The sequence below is a fragment of the Apis cerana genome, linkage group LG8, assembly GCF_029169275.1.
Source record: "Apis cerana isolate GH-2021 linkage group LG8, AcerK_1.0, whole genome shotgun sequence".
NCBI lineage: Eukaryota > Metazoa > Arthropoda > Insecta > Hymenoptera > Apidae > Apis > Apis cerana.
The window spans coordinates 9,371,544-9,391,582 of NC_083859.1; the positions used below are offsets into that span (position 1 = coordinate 9,371,544).

At 43.9% G+C, this 20,039-nt stretch overlaps 1 protein-coding gene across 3 annotated transcripts in view; it reads left to right on the forward strand.

Moving 5' to 3' along the window:
* Positions 1-20,039, forward strand: part of LOC107996454 (ecdysone receptor) — a 107,914-nt gene that overhangs the window by 42,833 nt on the left and 45,042 nt on the right. For all 3 annotated transcript variants that reach the window (XM_062078770.1, XM_062078769.1, XM_062078768.1), the window contains one exon: positions 12,091-13,296. In XM_062078770.1, coding sequence (XP_061934754.1) covers positions 12,783-13,296 — 514 coding nt within the window. In that variant the 5' untranslated portion in view covers positions 12,091-12,782. The remainder of the gene's footprint in view (positions 1-12,090; positions 13,297-20,039) is intronic.

Genomic DNA, 20,039 nt, shown 5'->3' on the forward strand with positions numbered 1-20,039 from the left:
ACGCTTTGGCGATCCGTGGCAGCGTGACGCCTTGTCCTTTTCCCTTTTTTTTTCCTCTTCGAACTTACGAACGCCCACATCCTTTATCAGAATTTACATTCACGCTGAGATCACCGATCCTGGCCGAGAGTTCAAGGCCGATTACGAAGCCTCCTCCTCCTCCTCACTTTCGCTACTAGGGAGGGCCACGAGCGGTAGATCTTCCCTCGTCGTACCGGCTGAGTTTTCTTATCTCAACCAGGACGGCCGGGCTCTCGTTTCTCTCACGGCCGACGACATTCCTACGGGATCAAAAGCGATCGTGGCGCGCCTCTGTTTGCATCGCGAAAGGACCTCGCCTCTCTCGGTATCCCTTCCCCCTCCCCCTCGTCTTCCTCCTCCTCGTCCTTTTTTATCGACTTTACGCTTCTTTTCGCTCTCGACTCTTTCGCTCTTAATTATCGAAACCCTTTCGACCGAAGCTGCTTCGTTGCTAATGCGAGTTTCAATCATTCGAACCGATTAATCGACGATTAGGATAACTAAAATGTACCGACTAAGTGGAATTTCGTTGATGAAAAAGATTCTATTTTTTTTTTTAATCGGAGGAGAAAAGAGGGATCGCGCGAGGAAGAAGGAGGGGGGATGTGAGGCGAAATTCGAGAAGGGAATGGTTGGAGGAAATTGTGCGTTGAAGGCGTGCACACGAGGTCGCCGTCCAAACATGGCGTAAACAAGCGCGTGTAATGCGCGCGTTTGATGTACTCCGCGGCGTTTGTCGCCGGCACAATAAACCTGCCGGTGTGTCGTAGATGCGCGAGTAAACTTTGCGAGATTATACCCGCCCACGCCAACTACTCGTCCGTCCCCTCCTCTTTCTTCTTCTTCTTCTTCTTCTTCTTCCTCTCCTTCTCCTCTTCTTCCTCTTCTCTTTTTTTCTTTCCACGATTTATTCCGCTGGTTTATTCCGGGCCCGTTTCGTAACGCTGCACCGTTTCAAACATTTCCCTACACCTTTAGCTTTCCTCCTCGTCACGGCCTCTTCATCTAAATTGTACCTAGACAGATTTCTCCGTTTAATATATTAGAACGTGTCTCTCGTATATATGCACTTATATACTCGCGAGTGTATATCAAGTACGAAAAGTGAAAGAAGACATCTCTGTCCGAAGGAAAAAAGAAAAAGAGACGCGTGTAAAGTTGGAATTAAAGGGAAGCTAGATATTTTATATTCCGGGACATCGAAACTCCATTTGCACTGGAGTTTTTCTCTCCCCCTCCCCTCTCCTTCTCTTTGTCTTAATTACCAAAACATCCACAAGAGGAGATTTTTATCGAGGATCCCCCTCGAGATTCTTGGTTCGTTGGCAGTTTTAGAGAAGGCTCTTCTCTCATTCTTAATTACTTAGAATGATCGAGGTAACCAGTTGGCGGTATAATGTTGTAGCGGTTCCGCGTTTCTTTCTTTTCTTCATCTTTTTCTTTTTCTTCTTCTTCTTTTTCTTCTTGTTTTGCGAGATTCACCGGGTTGTTCCGAACTTTCTCTTTGTTCCCTCTCTCTGTCTCTCTGTTCGACTGGTCGGCTTCCTGAATCGTTATTTCTGCCCGTCTTTGTCGAGGATCCTGTCTCGAACAATCTTCAAGGGGAACGCAATTAGCCGCGATGAAAACGAGACCTTTGACGTGTTGCCGCCTTTAATCGATCATTTAGCTGCCTTAATTTCGTCTCTAACAAACCCCTTTTTACGTAGTACGCTGTTTGATCAGTTAGCTAGGGATATTCCTAGTTATTTATCGAATTCTCTGAATGCCTGAGAAAATACGAAACGATCGAATCGAGACGAAAATTTTTATATCTGGTTTAAACGGTGATAAAATTAATTTTTTCCTAAATCCGCGTTCGCATAGAATAGAAAACGATCGGTCTAAGATTCTCTAAGAATATTTTATAGATATGATGATATTAAAATTTGAAAAAATACACGGAGAACGAAACTTTATAAGCCTACATTACCAGAATCCAATTAAGAAATTTCGTTACCAAAGACAACGTATCCCAGAATACGAACGCTTGAGAATAATAGATACAAAGATAAAAACAATCTTCAGAATCATACGAATATATTTTACAAATTTGACAAATTTGATAGAAAAACGCCTTAAAAAAAAAAAAAAAAATAAAGAAATGATTTAAAATTAACCTATAACTTTCCCACGAAATTTATCAACGTTTCCACGAAATCGCTCGAACGAAAAGCGAAAAGCTGACGGATTATTTCGCGATGAACTTGGTTCACCGATTTCTTCGAGACAAAAATACCGGGCGAGCAACGTGCTCGAAAATGTACACAAACGGCCGGTTGTGCCCGGCCATGTGCGACCGCGTAAAAAAGAAGAGAATGAACGAAACGTTGGAGGAGCAGGGGTCAAAGGGGGTATAAGCGGCGAGGAGGAGGAGGATTCGTTCGCCGCGGGAGGTCCTAGTGAACGTATCCGTGGTTCTTGACCTCGCCGCGCCGTTTCGACACAATTTTCGAACCCGATCAAACAAACCGAACTGTTCCAACTTTTCTTCCACTGTTAATGAATCAATTCTCGCGAGTTGGAACTTTCTCGTTTCTCGACAGCTTTCCTGTTTTCTCCGTTTGTGGGATGCAACTTTAGGAAGGTTATCCTTTTTTTAAAATCGTCCTAGGGAAATTTTTCTCTCTCGGAACAAAGTTGTGGAGAGGCGCCTTTAAGAAATGCGTCCGGTTTTCATGTGGAACCATTATATTCAAATCAGCGGCTCTAAAGTTCCTGTAAAAAAGAAAATTTGTTCTTTGTTGTGGAATAACTCGATACGCTCGTTAGGCGTTAATTCGACGAATTTTTCGCACAAGATGTTTCAATCGATTTTACATGGGAAACTTTTCTACCGTGTAATTATTAACCTATTCGCGCAACGATCGCGGTGATTTCGTTAAAAAAATATTATTATGGAAGCGAACGGTAGCACGAGGTGGGTAATGGGACGGCGTTCTAGGGAAGTTTTGGTTACATAGAGTGGTGTAACACGCGATATCAAGCCGAGAGGTTAAAATAGCATCTTTTGAATGGACGTTTAACGAATCGATCATCGTAAAAATGAAAGGCGAAAGGCTGTGCAACTGTTCCACCGAAATTGATTATTTTTGACCGGTTCCCAGACAGAGCGGAGGCCAAGACTCGTTTTACCGTAAGCTCCCGTGAAATCGATAAATTGCGACCGACCGGTCGCAAATTCGCTTCTTTAATGCGGCTTTGCTCTAACGAGCCTAATAATTCTGCCAGAGTATGGTCGACGAAGTTTATAGTTCCTCGTAAAATCTTAAAAACAGATGGGAAAGTTGCATTCGTAATATTGGCCGCCCTGTCACGGGCCTCGGCCACAAACCTCTGGATCATCTGGTGAAAAAAAGAGAAAAGAAAAAGAAGAAGAAGAGGAGAGAAAGAAGGGAAATCGTAATTTCGTGCCTCGAATCTCGATAATTTTTAACAAACAACGGGTCCTAAACTCGGCTATGATTTACGATCGCTCGACATGCAACAATTATCGTATATATACGTACGAAATTGGATACGAGATGTAAAAAAATTGAAGGTATTTCGACAAAATAATATCGGAAGAAAGCTAAATTGATATGTCCGTTTATCTTTTCTTTTGTAACGCATTTGCGAAATGATTCGACGATTGAAAAGAGGATCGAGGAAGAGGATTCTATAAATGTTTTTCGGAACACGCGCTATTTTCGATCGTGTAACCAATTCCGCGAGTGCACGCATTCGATACGTTTGTCTCTCGTAAATTAATTATTTAATCGAGAAAACCGATTTCCATCCAGAGTTCTACGAATCTAAGGGAATATAATTCGATCATAAACATAGCTCGTGTCAAAGTTATCGAGAGTTTTCGGTTTCGTTTGTGACGAGGTTGCGTATAGGTTAGGATGCCACGATTTCGATGTGTCGCTCGATGATATTTACGCCCTGTGGAGTCCGTATTTGACGTTCGTTCGACGTAATGTAAAAAAAAAAAGGAGAGAAGGGAAAATTGCGAAAGAAAGTCGTTACGGAATAGTTTCAACGCGAAAAATTTCAATCGAGGTTAGAACGAGATATTTGATATCAGGATTTGTTTTGTAGAAAGTGTTATTTAAAGAACTGGAATTGACGATCGTTTTATAACTCAAATGTAAAATAATACGTCCATCACGAGTGTATTGTTCGTGGCTTCAAGGTTAAAATTTTTGGCTATAATTTCAAATTCAGTTTCACTTCTGCGAAGTACTTTGCTTATTACAAAATCGTGTCCGGTTATTTTCCAGCTTATAATCGGGCTAAGATATTTATAAGTTGACGTATCTGTCTCCAGTTTCTAATAATTTCGCGGGAATTACGAATTTGAGAAGTATTTCGTGGTCGCGTTGGAAGCTAGATGATGCACGTGCTATTTCGAGGTGTGGAGACCCAGTTGCATTTCTCGACTCGGTGTAACGAAACTGGCAATCTCCTTCGTGTTCCCATTAGTCGAGAAATTCGATACGGTTCGGTAAATGAAAATCCATTCTCGAATCCGCGTCGTTTTATCGCGTCGTTTCAATTTCATGAAATTTCATTCACGTTATGATTTTTGAAAGGCTGGTTCAAGGCCTTCCCTCAAGTTCAAGAGTTTCTCGGATCGAGAAACTTTTAATATCAGTCAACAGGCATTCCGTGATACGTGTTATCAGTTGGACGTGATAAGAATACATAAGAGAGTTAAAAAGCTTCGTTCTTCGTCATCGAGTTGTTTTTCTCTTGGAAAAAAAATTTCTTTAAAAAAATTTGTATTCCTCTTAAACGGATAACGATCGATTCGATCATCGATTCGATAAATTCCAAACTGGTTTGAACGGTTGATAATTAAGATAACGACGAGATAACGAGAAAATAAAAAAATTGGATACAATTTGATTCAATATATGTGTATATAAACCTGGTGTTGGTAGCTCGACGATTTTATCGAGAAAGAGATCTGTCGTTAAGCGGAACCAAAAAGAATTGCCGCGAGATGGTAACGAGTGTCCTTGACCGTGATCTACGAATGGACCAATGATGTCGCGTCACCGAGTTATTTTAATATCAAAGGCGCTATTATTAACGCGTAACCCGATAGACTCGTAGAATAATGAAAACTCTTCGTGGAAACGCTATGATTTTCAATATCCGATTCAAATTTCCCGCCAAATTAACTCTCCCACACACTCGTCATTATATTTAACTGGAGAGAGAGCGCGATCAATTCGCTAACAGATACGATTTAAATTTCGAACAAATTATTCCTTTCTCGAATAATGGAATAAAACGGCAGTTTCAAGGATCGAAATTATTCGTTTTAATATCCTCGAATTTGACGAACGTAGCAACCTTCCTCTCCTCACCTCTGCATCGTGTCACGCGTTCGTGTGACTTGGCATTCAGCCTTGTTCTATGAACTAGATCGACATGTGTGTTGTGTGCATTGACAGAGATAAAGAGAGAGAGAGAGAGAGAGAGTGGCCGCTTATCTCCCTTCTTCCTTCCGCTTCCCGTTGTCTGCACGCTTCCCTCTTCGCTCGCAGGAGCCTGTGTCGACGTTTTTTGTCGGATCCATGCCTTCTTCCATCGTTTCTGCGCATCCTTCTTCCCTTTTCAACTCCGTTTCCCTGCCAATATTTTTTTCTTCCCCTTCCTCGGCGAGAACAATATTTTTCTATTCATAAGAATTAAATAGGAAAGGAAAAATAGATGTTCTTTTTTTCATACGTGTGTATATAAATAACTGTGTAACATCTGAATGTTATTGGTTGATTTTTTTTTTTTTATTCTAACCTAGAATTTCCTCAAAGAGTGTTCATGTCTGAATGTTCCATTACTTTTTCTTTCTTTCTTTACAATTCTTTTTTTCGTTTTTTCTTTTTTTTTTATTTTTCTGTTTTCTTTTTCGAGACATTTCTTTCTTCTTCCTTTGTTCATCGTCGTGACACGTGTTATACTTCGGTTTTTATGTTCCATTGACTTGTTCTCGAGCTTTTCTCTCCACTCCTTTCTTTCTTTTTTCCACTTTCGGCCGACTCTGTCCCGGTAATTCGCCTTTGATCTTCGTTCTTTGCTAGAATCTTTTGTCCTCTACCGGTTTTCCTTTCAATCTGTTTTTCGTCTTAATGATCCCCCTTTTTTCCCTCTCTCTCTTCTCTCAGTTCGTCTTCCTTGCCATTTAATTTACCTCTGATAACTTAATAATAATTCCGTCCCTCGCATCGCTAAATATTAAATTCGACAAGATAGAAGATGAAGAATCATCGATTCGAAGCGATCGAAATTTAAAGATAAGTGAAAATTATTGAAAAAAACTTCTCCATGTCTATTTTCATCCTAAACTTGTGCATTTCTCTCTCCAACTTCTTCCTCCATTCCCACTCGCGCGCTCCCACTTGCGTTTTCATTGCGACGGACGCGTTCGACGATGGCGTCGTTGTCAGCGTCTCTTCTGCCCTACTTGCAACGCGCATGCACCCCTGGTGCAGCGCGGAATAACCGAGAAATCGATTCCTCGGCCCCCTTCCTCTCTCTCTCTCTCTCTCTCGTGGCGAGCGAATCACGTTCCCGGCTCTCCTCGATTTTCAATGGAAAATTCACTTGCACCTCTCCCACGCAAAAATCCATGGAGATTACTTCTGCTTAACCAACTTGTTCGCGACAATCGCGGCGCGTCGATTTGAAAAGCTGATAAATAAATTTCGTGAAGTTTATTTATTTATTTTTTTTTCTTTTGATCGAAGTATGATCTTGAAATATATATATAACGTCTTTCTTGCGTTTTTCTTTATTCTTTCCTTTCTAAAAAAAAAGTTGAAACGATGTATCGAGATACTTTGCTACTTCGTCATCTCGACACTTTAAGATTTCTTCTTCTTTTTTATTTTTTTATAGAGATTGTGATAGTCGAGTCTTTGTAATCGAGGATTTTGTTGCGCGTTAATAAAATAATGAAATGGAATAATAACAGGAATTGAAAATGGGGGACGATTACTGGGTGGAAACGTGGAGGCTGGGTCCCATTCAAGGGACATCGATCGAGGCCCTCTGCGTTTGAATAGAAACGGTGTTACAGGCTGACTTTGCTCGAGAGACTCGCCCAGAGACAAAGTAAAGATCCCAGAGTCAGCAGAGCGTGTTGCGAGCCTTCTCTGATGCACTGGAGTGGCTCAGCAGTTTCTGCTTAAACACTTCCCTTCCTTTCTACGACTTCCCTGCCGGAGAATCAAGAACTTTGAATCTTGCCCCGTTTCCGATGCCTCAAATTGCAACGATTATTCAACACCGAGCGAACCAAGTGTTGGACAAATTTTTGAAACGAATATGTCAGAGTTAGAGTTGATGACGAAACTCAAAGAACAATTGCGCCAATTTATCATAATTTCGAACACGAATTTATATGGTATAAAATTATTTTAAGAATAAGCCACGAAAAAAAGTATCGCTCTTTTCCTGTGATTATTGAATTCACGAGAGGAGAGAGAGAGAGAGAGAGATATCGGAGTTTGGAGAATTCCAAGTGAGACGATGATAAAGGTTAAAGGTAAGGAGAGGGTCCATTGTGTTTTCTTCGTGGTGTGGACCATGAACTTTCGAATGGAGGCTGTCGCGACCTACTTGCGGGTCAGCAGACAAGCGTTCGGTCTGGATCGTGCAAACATCGTTTCGTTTGGATCAGTGTCGATCGCTATCGATCGTTCAAAGGCGCATCGATTGTCTGGGAAAATGACTGAAAATTAACAAAGCTAAAAATTTTATCGAAATTTTAAGAAACTTGGAAAAGACGTAGTCTTTCTGATCTCTGGATCGACGATATCGAAATTCAATTTAGAGGCTACGCTCTCCTCGATATCGACGCTTTAATTAAAAAAAAAAAAGAAGAAACGACAGTAAGAGTTTAAATCGCATAACTCTTGCGCGACCTTAAGATAAACAGAACTCCTTTCAAACGTTTAATTAGTTAATAATGATTGTGCAACAGTTGCCATAATGTGAAAAGGCTCGGGGCAATCTCGGCCAATCGAGATAAGATCGGTTCCCTCTCGAAGAAAAGGAAAAATTGATCCTGCTTACCAATTCTTGCATCCAGGTCGCACGATTCTTCCACCCCTTCATCCTCTCTCGAATTAAAATTCCTAAAATTCGAACGAGTAGAAATAATCTTCCTCCGCAACGCGATTTCAACTCCCCCCTTTCCAATCATTCCTCCAAATAATCGCCATTCCAAACTTCCCTTCTAAACTAAACTTTCGAGGGAAAAATCGGAGAAGGAGAATCGATAAATTTTGCGCGCAAAGAAGAAACCGCATTTTACCAGGCGGCAAACTCTGTTTCTCCGCGCGGCCGGAATCCGGAGTCTGGAGTGGCCTCGAAGTGGATCTAACCCAGACCTAACCCAGACCAAGCCAGACAAACTTGAGACGACGAACCGGCGGCGGTGGTGGTGGCAATAGTTGCAGCGGTGTCGGTGCCGCCGCAGGATCGATCTGATGGCCTAGTTGCTAGGAGAGAGTGAGAGGGAGAGACGCTTTATACCGGGTGGGGTGAAAGACACTGATAGAAATGAATTTCCTCCGATATCTCATTTCGAAAACACTTTTCGAACCTCGAGAATCGGATCTTCTTCTGGCAAACCCTTTTTCTCTCTCGAGGAGGGAAAGTTAGCGCGACCGAAGATTCGAAAATTCCACTCGTTTTATTCCGAAGAAATCGTCGAGTGTTCGCAGTTTTCGAGGATACCATTATTCGTTTCGTTGCAGAGAATACGAATGTGCAGCGGAGATGGAGAGTTGGGCAGAATCTCGACGCAGAGAGTGGGTGGCGTTGATCGGAGGTTGTAGCCGGGATACGAACCCTGGAGCGAGGACAGGCATTGACCTAGATGTCCTCTCTCCGCTTTCTCCATCCTCCTCGGCCGGATGTAGTCCCTGCGTACTTACCCCCCTCCCTGCTGCTTCCACCGCAGATTCCAGCCCTGGGCTGCTGCCTTCCACGAACCCTTTTTTCTCCCTCTCTCTACTTCTGACGAAGTAGAACCGCGGAAGCGATAGCCGGAGGATATTTGCGGGGCAGGGAGTTTCAGATTTCGCTCAAGTACTTTCTTTTTTAGAGAGATATACTTAGAAATTATCTCTTATATTTATCGTATATTAAAACAAAATAATTTATTCCTCTCCATTTACTTAAGTTTCTTGCTTCAATTTTTCGTCGGTTTCGCCGAGTTTGAAAGTCGGCCTCCAGAGAGCGAGGCGACCTCCCGCATTCTCCGGTGGCTCGTGGAGAGTTCATGGCTCGATTGGAGGAGGGGTTGGAGGGATTTATTGCTCCGGAGGTCGCAGCTGGGATTCGCATCCTAGAGCTAGGCCAGGCATTGACCTAGATGTCCTGTTTGCGTTTCCTCCATTTTTCCCTCTCCAGTTCCTCTATCTATCTCGCTCCCTTTTACTTTCTTTTCCTTCTTCCTCCTCTCGATAGCTCACGCCCTTTCCTCTTTCGTGGGTCTCTTCCTTTTTATTTGCTACTTACGTAACTGTTTCTCAATTCGAAAAAATTTTCAGAGTTCATTTCGTTAGTCGACCACATTTTCCATTCTTCGAGAGATTCGTGGATGATGTTCGCCCCGATCGGGGACAGGATTTCGCTCGATTTAACGGCGCTAATGCGAGAAAAATGGGGAGGGGCTACCTGTTGATATATAATCTCGTGGCGTAACGTGGTGGCCGTCCGCGCTCCAAGCCGCCGCGCCGTTCAATTTACGATTCGACGCGCACGTCCAACCCCGACACGAATTCAATATCCGTAATAATATCCGAACGTGTTTCGATACCAGCGGCTGTTGCGATGATGCGTTTCTCGCCCGGCTTTCACGACGAAAAACGGAAGAAAGGGGGAGGCCTCTTTACAGCCGCAATTATTGGAAATTGAATACCGTCGCCTTTTGCTTTTCAGTTTGAGAAGAAAATCGACGAGAGTTTGGGGATAGCAAAAGATAGCTATGATGGGAAGTGGGGCTTGAATCTTTTTACTTTTCGAGATGGTGAATTCTTCGAAAATAGAATTTTCTAGAGGCTAAGCTTTCGTTTATCCTCCCTTTTCCACCTTTCAAAAAAAAGAAATTAAAAAATACAATTTTTCTCTTCCCTCTCCAATTTTGTGAATTCTCTCTCGTTGCAAAATTAGCAGAATTTCGAAAAAATCCTCCGTATATTTTTATGAACGGTGAAAAGTGCAAAGGCATCGGGGGAAGATGAAATAGTTGGAGGGAAAGGCGGAAGAAAGGAAGGCAGGAATTGGCGGGCGGACTACTAGTGGGGTGGGTCAGGGTTAGTGTCGAAGGTTAGGCTGGCCTCCCCTCTCCCTGCTCCCCTACCCAGAATTCTCGAGAGTTGGGCGCCAAGAGGGAAGGGGCGCAGACGATCGATATTCCACTACTGGCTGTGCAACTACTACTCGCCTTTTTCATCCCCTCTTGACGCACTTTCGGAACTTTCTAACCCCGTTCCCTTCGATGTTATCCAGGAGGAAGGGGGACCTGCTCGTTCGATCCAATTTGCATGCTACATGTGTGCGCCCTTCCCCCAGAAATTAGAAGTAACCGAGGATTTAAAAAGAATTGTTTTTCTTTTTTTTGGAAATTTTCGTGTATTTCTCAAGCTTCGATCTCGTGTCGTGTTACTTGTGTGTTGCGTATTGCAAATGTTGCAGTGTCGTCGATAATCCAAATATTAGGATTAGGAGTTCCAGATGACAATTGTTAATGGTTATCCATGAATCGTTGTTTTCGGATAGATCCAGACCCGCGATCTCGATCTTTGACAATTGTAAAATCAACACCTAGTCTTGTCCAAGGGAAAAATTAATTCGATTCCGCCAAGATAGAGCAACAGCAAAGTAAAATAAATTGAAAATATTCACGACGAATTCTTCCATTCGAGAAAGGAGTTCGACGATATTTAAAACGGATTGAGAGAAGGATACGATAGAGATATAAAAGTGCGTGCAGTTGGGATCTCGACGAGGGAAAGGGGGAATGGATGAAGAAACGGTAAACAAAAGAGGAGGAAGAGGTAATCGAAATCGTCTCGATCGTCTTTTTGGGGAGGTGAGCGCCGCGTAGAAAGTCGCACGGCCCGTTCTCGCCGTTGTCTCGCGATTGGTCACCGTTTCAAGGCCTATGGGGCGCCATGGAGGGGGCGCATTTGGACAACTACGTCGCCACCATGCCGTCCCTCCCCCCTCGAATCGTTCGCACGTCGCTTCGCAAACGTTTCTTCCCCGTCAGTCCGCCGGATTTCACGGGCTCTATCCGGGATTCCCGCTGCGTTTTAGTCTCGTTTCGAGGCTGTGCAGAAACAGCTGTCCAGATGGCGCGGCGATCCAAGCGAGCGGTCCATGCGACTCGTTGAGATTCGAATATCGATCTTCGAAATTATTCTCTCTCTTCTCTCTCTTTCTCTTTCGTCGCTCTAATTTCGTACAGAGAATCGTATTTAATATCGTGATTTTTTTTTTTGAAAAAATTACTCTTGGTCGTCTTGCGGTGGTATCGGAAGAGGTGGTTTGTGATGTTCGTTTTAAGATAATCGGTGATGGATTTTTAAGAACCTTGGAGGGGTAAGGTGATTGCTTCCTTTCTCTTTTTCACTTCGATTTAGATAGGAATTTTTCAAACAAGGAATTATTTAAACAAGAAGGACGATTTTAACTTTCGTTCTTAGTCGAAAAGGGAAAAAGAAACGTCATCCTATCAATTTACAATTGCATTGTCCCCGGGACGCAACGTTGTCGTAACGCTCTTCTTTCTCGATTGCTCAACTTCCACGTGACTCCGCCGAGCCAACCGCTGTCCTTGTCAAACGCGTCTCGGCTCTCTTCTTCTCGAAAACATTAATTAAACCGTTTACAACGTCGAGAATAATTTTTAAGAAGCTTCTATCGCCAACTCACTTGAAAAAAGAATATATATATATATATTTAACATTTAATCGGTTCAAAGAAATTCCACCAAAGGATGCAATCGTCTTTTCGTTGCAGATACCTCAAGGCGGCAAGCGACTCGATCAGTATGCACCTGGGACCGCGGTTCGAGGCGCACTTCAAGATGCGGTAGAGGAAGTCCCTCGACCCGAGCTCACCCGAATCCAGAGTTCCGCAGAGAGCGGTGCAACAACGAGAGATATCCAAGCCCCGGTGACACGTACCAAGCATAATAATCGCATGCATAATAAGAACAACAAGAACAACAAGAAGAAGAAGAACAAGAATCGACGGAGCGAGAAGCCACGGTCGGATCCCGCGTGGAAGGAAAGAAGGAAATCCGGCAAAGGATTCCGACGCGCTCCCTGAACCCGAGCCGAGCTCGGTTTCTCGGCCGAACGAGCCCGGGAGCCTCGGGTCGATCGATCGATGAGAACCACTGCCCTCTGAAAAGATTCGCGCCCTCCTCGACATCTCCCCTTCGACGAACGCCACCCCCTCCCTCCCCGTCGAGGGACACCTTTTCGAGAGGGAAGTGAAGAAGAGGAAAAAGAAGCGGAAGAGGAAGAGGAGGAGGAGGAGGAGGAGGAAGGCGAGCCAGAGGAGACCCGGTCGTCACGGTGGCAAGCTTAGTGAGCGGGAACGTAGCGGTGCGTTACGATGAGGCGTCAGGAGTGGTTGGCACGGGGGGTGTCGTGTTGGCAGCCACTTCCAGGTTAGCCACTACGGATCAGGCCACGTCCGCCACGATGGACACCAGCGACTCCAGCATGGACACGACTAACGGGGGGGGCTCGAGCGCCGGGGCGGGCGTCGGGGGGACGATCGCCTCTGTGGTGGCAGGGGCCGCGTCCTTGACCCTGGTCAAGGCTGAGACGCCCGAACACCTGGCCGGCACGTCGACGGCGGCGCCGGCCGCGACGCCCACGCCCCCGTCGGTCCCCGGATCGGTGGTGGCCGCGACGACCGGCGGCGCCCTCTTCCCCGGGATAGCCGCGGCGAGCAAGAGCGCGAGGTCCGACGATTGGCTCGCGAACGCCAACAGCCCGGTCGGCTCCCCCTCCGCCGCGTTGCAGCCGCAGCACGTGGTCTACGGGAATCCCCAACAGCAACAGCTCGCCGCCGAGTCGCAGCAGCAGCAACCGCCCCTCGCCCACTCAAGCCCCCTCGCCCACCAGCAGCAACAGCCCAACAGCAACAACGGCTACGCCAGTCCCATGAGCACCAGCAGCTACGATCCTTACAGTCCCAACAGTAAGATAGGTGAGTGCGAACATTCTACTATCGCCTTCCTTCTCCCTTCTCCCCGAACCTTCCAGAATGGATTCGAAAAGAAATCGCGTATACACGTGTATAGGTGCGCAGCGTGTCACGAATGCTTGCGAGGCGCGCCGAGGAGGTACGATGGGGAGGGGGTACGATGAGGAATTCAGCGCGCGTCATTCGCGTTTCTTCCTGACAGTGGCGCGCGCGCGGCCTGCGAGAAAAAGAGAGTGAAACTTGGACGAGCAACCGGATGTGACGTCACCGGCCACGTTCTTCTCTCACGCAGCCTTCCCTCTCCCTCCTCCCTCCCCTCCCTCCCGCCGCGACCGTTGTGTCTCTTGCGTCCACTTCCGTCAATTCAAGTGATTGCTCGCACTACTGCCATACTGCACCGTTCTCGCGTTGTTGGCGTTGTTGGCCGATGCACGACGCTCCGATCGCGATACGGGCCCGCCGATGGGCGCCGCCGATAACGATCCGCTCTTGACTGGGAGGGGAGCGTGGGGTTCCTCGAGGTCTTGCGTGTTTTTCTTTCTGTTTTTCTAATTTTTTTTTTTTTTTCAAGTCAATTGGACGATTAAGCGGGTTCAGTTTAGAAAACTGGATGATCGATTCGATTCGTTGTTTAACGAGCGTGTTAATGGTTTATATTTTTTTTTTTTTCTCTCTTTGTAATTATGGTCGCTTTGATCGTATTTTCGATTGAGCACGTGTTAAGAATGTTAGGAATTTACGTATTTGAGTGGATGAGGATATTTTAGGATTAAGGAAATATTTGAGCAATGATGTATGTTCGTTTAATGATAAATAGGATTACCCGAGCGTCGTTTCGAAGGGACGAATTTTTTTCTCGAGACTTTTTTGAGGAGAGAGAAGGAAGAGATGATAAACGTGAAGAAGGGATTCAATCGTGGCTTCCTCCTCGTTGAGAAAATTCGTGGATCAAACGTGGAGATCTTAACGGGGCTGGGTTAATCTCTCTTGACTTCTTCCCGTCTCGTGGGCGAGCGAAATTCTTTGCCAGACAAATGGGATGCAAAGGGATATTACTTGACGTTGATGAAGATCATTTTCAATAATACAGTCCGTGTATTAACCACGGGTGGATATTTTGGAATAAGTTCTCTCTTCTCCTCCAATTCGAATATTTAAATTTAAATATTTTTCGAGAGAGACGAAGAAGGAAATCGAATTGTCGAATTGAATTGTCTCTGAAAATGCAATCGAACCAATTGATTTGTTGAAGTAGAATTATAATTAAATTTCACGTATACGATCATAATTTTCAGACTTTTTGTTCCGAGAGACGAAAAAATGAGATAAATATAGGAGGAAACCAGCTGATCCCCAGCGGCCAACGAGAGTGGCATTGTGTCTCGAACCGAGATAAAAATAGAGATGAATGTTACGTTTCCCTGCCCAGCGATATGTGCTAATTCGCCCCTTGTGCAGGGCGAAACTTTTTCTCCTTTGTCTCTCAGCTAGGGTTACGTGCGCTCGGTTTTATTAATCCAAATTATCGATTTATCGCCGTATCGTATAATAAACTCTTCTTCGTCGGCCGCGAGAAATGTTGAATTTGAATTTTTTTTTTTTTTTTTCGCAGCGAGATGCTCGCCTCGCCGAACTGATTCATCCTTTTGCTTTCGTTCTTCGTTAATTAGCCGCACGCCAGCTCATTTCATTGATAAATTATGCCTCTGATAATCGGTCGTTATCGGTGGAACTCGACTTTCCACTTAAAACTTCCGTTTTTTTTTCCCTTCCTTCGCTCCCTCTCTCTCTCTCTCTCTCTTTCTCTCTTCTCGAAATATCCCATTGAATCGTATTTTTTACTACGATAAAGAGTACAATTTTATAACCTAAGGATTTATAAATTGTGAGATAAGGCACGAATTATTAAAAGGGTTTTCTTTAGATACAGAATAGTCTAGGGACTTTTATCTCTCCCCATATTCTTTTCTTCCACTAGGATAAGAATCGTATTTTTATTAAACAGGGACTTATTAGTGTAATTCAAGTGTAACGTGGGGAGAAAGTTACGGGAGAGAGATGGGATTGGGAGAAAAAGTCCCTAGATTAATCGTGACGATATAAAAGTCTAACAAGATCCTTCTACCAGGATCCTTGAACGAATGAAATTCTCGTGTAAAAAGAAAAGAAAAAAAAAAAAATACGAACGAGTTAAATACGAAGCTTTTTTTTCTCTCTCTCTCTTTTCGGGGAAAATAATTTTCCAGGGATATTTAATTTCACGCGAAACGGGCTGGCGAAGCGTGTGAACTTGACTCGAGAGGAGAATAGAGTTTAATAGTATTCCGTACTAATTTTCAACGCGCCGGTATCTATTAGCATTATCTATGACCAGTTCTATTTAAACGCGTTTATGTGGGCTGTGACATTGATTATGAAACAGTGGCCATTATCGGAACTCTTCTAAGCCGCGTATTCGCCGCGATATGGGTATTTCGCGCTGGTATTGGTGATCGAACCCGCATCATTCGCCGTTTAAACAATGGACAGATAAATGTATAACGCGCAAATGTTCTCTCAAATTATTTTTTTCGCAATATATATATATATATAATATATCGACGATGACGAAAAAAGACGTTGCGAAAACGATTGGAAATTTCCCCTCGAATCGAATCCATCGTTGCCGAAACGTAAGGCAACGGTGCACGATTCTTAAAAAAAAAAAGAAAATAAAAATAAAAAGAGACTCCGTTTTGTCACCTCTTTTATTATTTTTCCACTTTTCCACGGTCTCGGATCGCGTCTGAGAACCGACGGCTGGATTTTCCAGCGTGGCTAATAGCGGGTAGCGCTGTGTGTGAATTACAGCAGGATGCAGATACGGCCTTGAGTGGCGATGCACGAACGTGGTGTGCGCGTCGCGGCACGGTGCACACGGTTCGAGTGAGCAACACGCACGGATCTCGGCTCCGCTGTGCCCTATACATGTGTATAGTATATACATATACACGTATGTACACACGGGCAGCACGTGTATGCCGCGCTGTGTTGACGGCCGTTCACACACGCGCACGCACACACGCATGCGCGAGGTGCAGGCGAGGTTAATACTACCAGATAGAGCAACGTGTATATACTGCGCGTTATTTAGAGCTTGCGCGTTCTTTAGAGATGTCAGAGAGAGAGAGAGAGAGAGATATCGATCGACGACTCAGGGAAATCGATGCTGCCTTTCGCTCTTTTTTTCGAGAGGAGAGGGGGGGTTCTGTTCAGTCGTTTTCTTTTTTGGAGATCGCGTCAGGCGGGCAAAAGCGAAGTTACGAAACGATGATGTAAAAGACGGCCGAGTAAAAGTAAGCGAGACGAGTGGCTCCGTGCTAACTGAACGCGATTCACTTTCGTGACTTACTCCCCTCCTCCTTCCCCTCCTCCTCCTGCTCCTGTCCCTATCCCCCTCCCTTCTTCTCTTCTTGGAACTCACTTCGTCATTTCGCTTCTTCTGCGCAATAGTCATTCGTTTTAACGGCCGCGCTGCCTCTAAGGCTTAATTAGTATTATAGCCTATATACGTATATACGTGTTTTAATCGGAGCGGTGGTGAGCGGATATTCCAGATTCTAGGAGCTAATTGGCTCTAAGAGGTATGGACCTGTAATCTATAGCCAATTAATAAATGCTATTCTACGCGTTGTAATGCGACGGAAGGATTACGATCCTTCCTCTCGATACCTTGAATTTAAGTTATTTCGATATATTAATTTTTAAGAATCAATATTGACGATATCCTGTCGCGACGATATTTGTATCCGCGACTGGTAAATTACGATAATTCGGAGAGACGATCGTTGGCCATGGCCGAGTCATTTAATATAATTCTCGAATAATCGGTTCTCCTTTCACTATTGGAACCTTCTTGGATCGTTATATCCGATAAATTAGAAAACGAGACGAAATTTATCGTCACATTCAAATGTTAAAACCTGTCCAACGCCACTCCAAATGTTCGCCTCAAAGTTTTCGCCTCAAGCTCTCGCAACCTTCGATACCTGAGAGGCGTTGATCAACGGCGACGGTCGCGTGATATCGATTCATACAGTTTAGCGCAACAGTTACGTAAATGCACTCGCGCCTGCTGCTCTCCGGTCCCTGTTTGCGTGTACATGCGCTTAAACTCCGTGAGCGTGAAACAGCGCGCTGATGGGACGAGGTTAATGACAATATGTCGGACTGCCACGGTTCCTCCCACACGCTCGGTTGTACTGGCCCATATAATTGTTATTCCGTCTCGCGCACCAGACACGCATACACACGCGCGCACACGGATACGTACACGCGCGGCCGGCCATTTAATTTTCCATCGGTGAGCCGTTTTTGCGCGAAAGGTCTGGTATCCGGTTATTTCGCGTTGTTTATCTCTCTTGCATGCCCGATCTTCTTTATGGCGCCCCTTCCTTCCTTCCTTCTTCCCTGCTTGCTTGCTTAGGTTAGGTCTTTTTTTCTCTTCTTTTTTCTGGAACCTTCGATGGACTCCTCGAGACCGTTTCGCGGGTTTTCTTCTTTGATGAGGTTTTAAGTTGGAAATAATTTGCAGGGGTACGCGTGGCAACGTTGCCCGCGTTGTTTCAGTCGAGTTGAACGTTCCTCGAGTTTCCCTAAGCGTAGTAGAACGATCGTGTAGGAATTTCGAGCGAAATCTTTAGCGGATGTTGCTTCTCCGATCTCTCGTCCTTTCTTCACTCCGTTCAGAATTCGAAAGATCGAATCGAAACGAGTTCGTTAGAATTTAAGGTTATATAAATTTTGAGTTTCTTTCTTTTTTTTTTTTTCCAATCATTCTTTTTATCGAAGCAAATGGAAGGATTCCACGTAGGAAGGAAAATGCGATTTTTTTTCCAGTTGGATAAAAATCGCGCTCGCAATCTTGAAAGCAGTTGCACAATGTCCTTCGCCGACACTTCCGGCGACCTTCCGTCGGTGTTTCCGGTTCGTATCCGCCTCCGGTTTAGAGAACCGGAAGTCACGCTGTTCGCGAAAGCTGTTCGCAAGCAGGGACCACGCAAATGGAAGCGTATATACAAGCGTATATTCAACCTCCGCTTTTACGCTTCCACATGTTATCTATTTACGTAGAAATCATATTTCCACCAACTTATTTGCTGGACAACGCGAATTACATCCAATCGCAAAATATTATAATCATCATCTTTAACGAGTTACGACGAAATTTACCATCTGAATTTATCGGTTATTCATCCTCGATTCTTTTTTTTGATCCAAGAAACCGTACGATTATATCTAAATCAGTAAATATATTTAGTCACGTTGTTCAACGAGTTGGAAAAATTAATTGTAAAAATTTATAAGCCGAACAACACGGCGATAATCTCATCATCGAGAAATCCTCGTTTCGGATGAATCAATAGGTGTGTATCTATCGTGTAAGCGTTAAATTGAGCGTTGGTACGTAATTTGAATCGTTTGGTGGGGGCACGTAGGAGAGAGCACGTATCGTTGACATATCCGCACACCGGCGCGCAGACATCTCGTCGATACGTGGCCGAGCAGAGAGCATCGGGACGTTCTATATTTACCAGCGGTTCACTTATCAGCCGTTTATCAGCGAGACAGCCGGAGGAGGCGACTCTTCTCTACGCTATGGCAAACACAGAGCCCTCCGCTTTCTCTCTTCACCTCCTCCTCTCTTCTGTCCGTGTATTTTTATTCCTCTTGCGGCTCTCTTACGTAACCTCGAATCTGTATGTATTACACGCGACGGTGTGCACCTCTTTTCTCCCTTCGTTTCTTTCTTTCTTTTTTTTTCTTCTTCCTTTCTTTTCTGTGTAAGAAGAAGAAGAAACAGATCCTCTTTTTAAGAAGATCGGACAAAAAGATATTGATGAGATTTGTCACTGAAGAAGAAATTGTATCTTTGGAAAATTATACAGCTTTGGATTAATTTGAAATCGTAAAAAATTCTAGGAAGGGATGGATATTGCCGTTATTTGCTCTTCTTTTTAGAGTTAATAGGCAAAGGTTTGAAATTGTTGTTGTTTCGAGAAGAATTTCTATTTTAGCTTGGAAATAGTTTAGAAATTCTATTCTAGAATAATAATTTTTCTTTACTTTATTCTCGTTTAAAATAAATAATTCATCTACTTTTGATAAACTTCTATCGTCGTTTCAAAATTTCAAAAAAAATCTTTTTTAATTATTAAACGACCGTATAAATGATCGTCGAATCTATCAAAGAAGAGAAAATATATATATATATGTATATATAGCCTTTTTATCTCTGGTGGTTGAGAAAAATACGGGGGATTTGCGAAAAAAGCAAAGTTATCGTTGAAAAAAGGCAAAAAGACGTATATGTGGCGTTGATGTAGGTCGTCGGTGCGTAATCAGTCAGTCGCTTCGCTTATCAGAAACGCTATCGGCATATCATCTGTTCGGGCCATGCCTGACCCACATCAGCTTGTGTCCAATCGAAATCGCTCGAGCTCTGTTTCGAATTTTCACGATGATTCACCGTTTAATGCGCGCTTCTCTGCAATTTTTTTTATTTATCTTGCTCGATTGATACAAATAAACCAGTCGGTTAAAAAACTAAATGGAAAATTTTCACGAAATAATTGCGCGAGAAGAATTTTTGTCTCGATCACATTATATTTCGATCACAAGTTAAAAAAAAAAAATTAAAAATTAAAATTTATCGATATAATTTGTCATCTGAAATCCGAATTGGATCAAAATTCAATTTTCTTTTG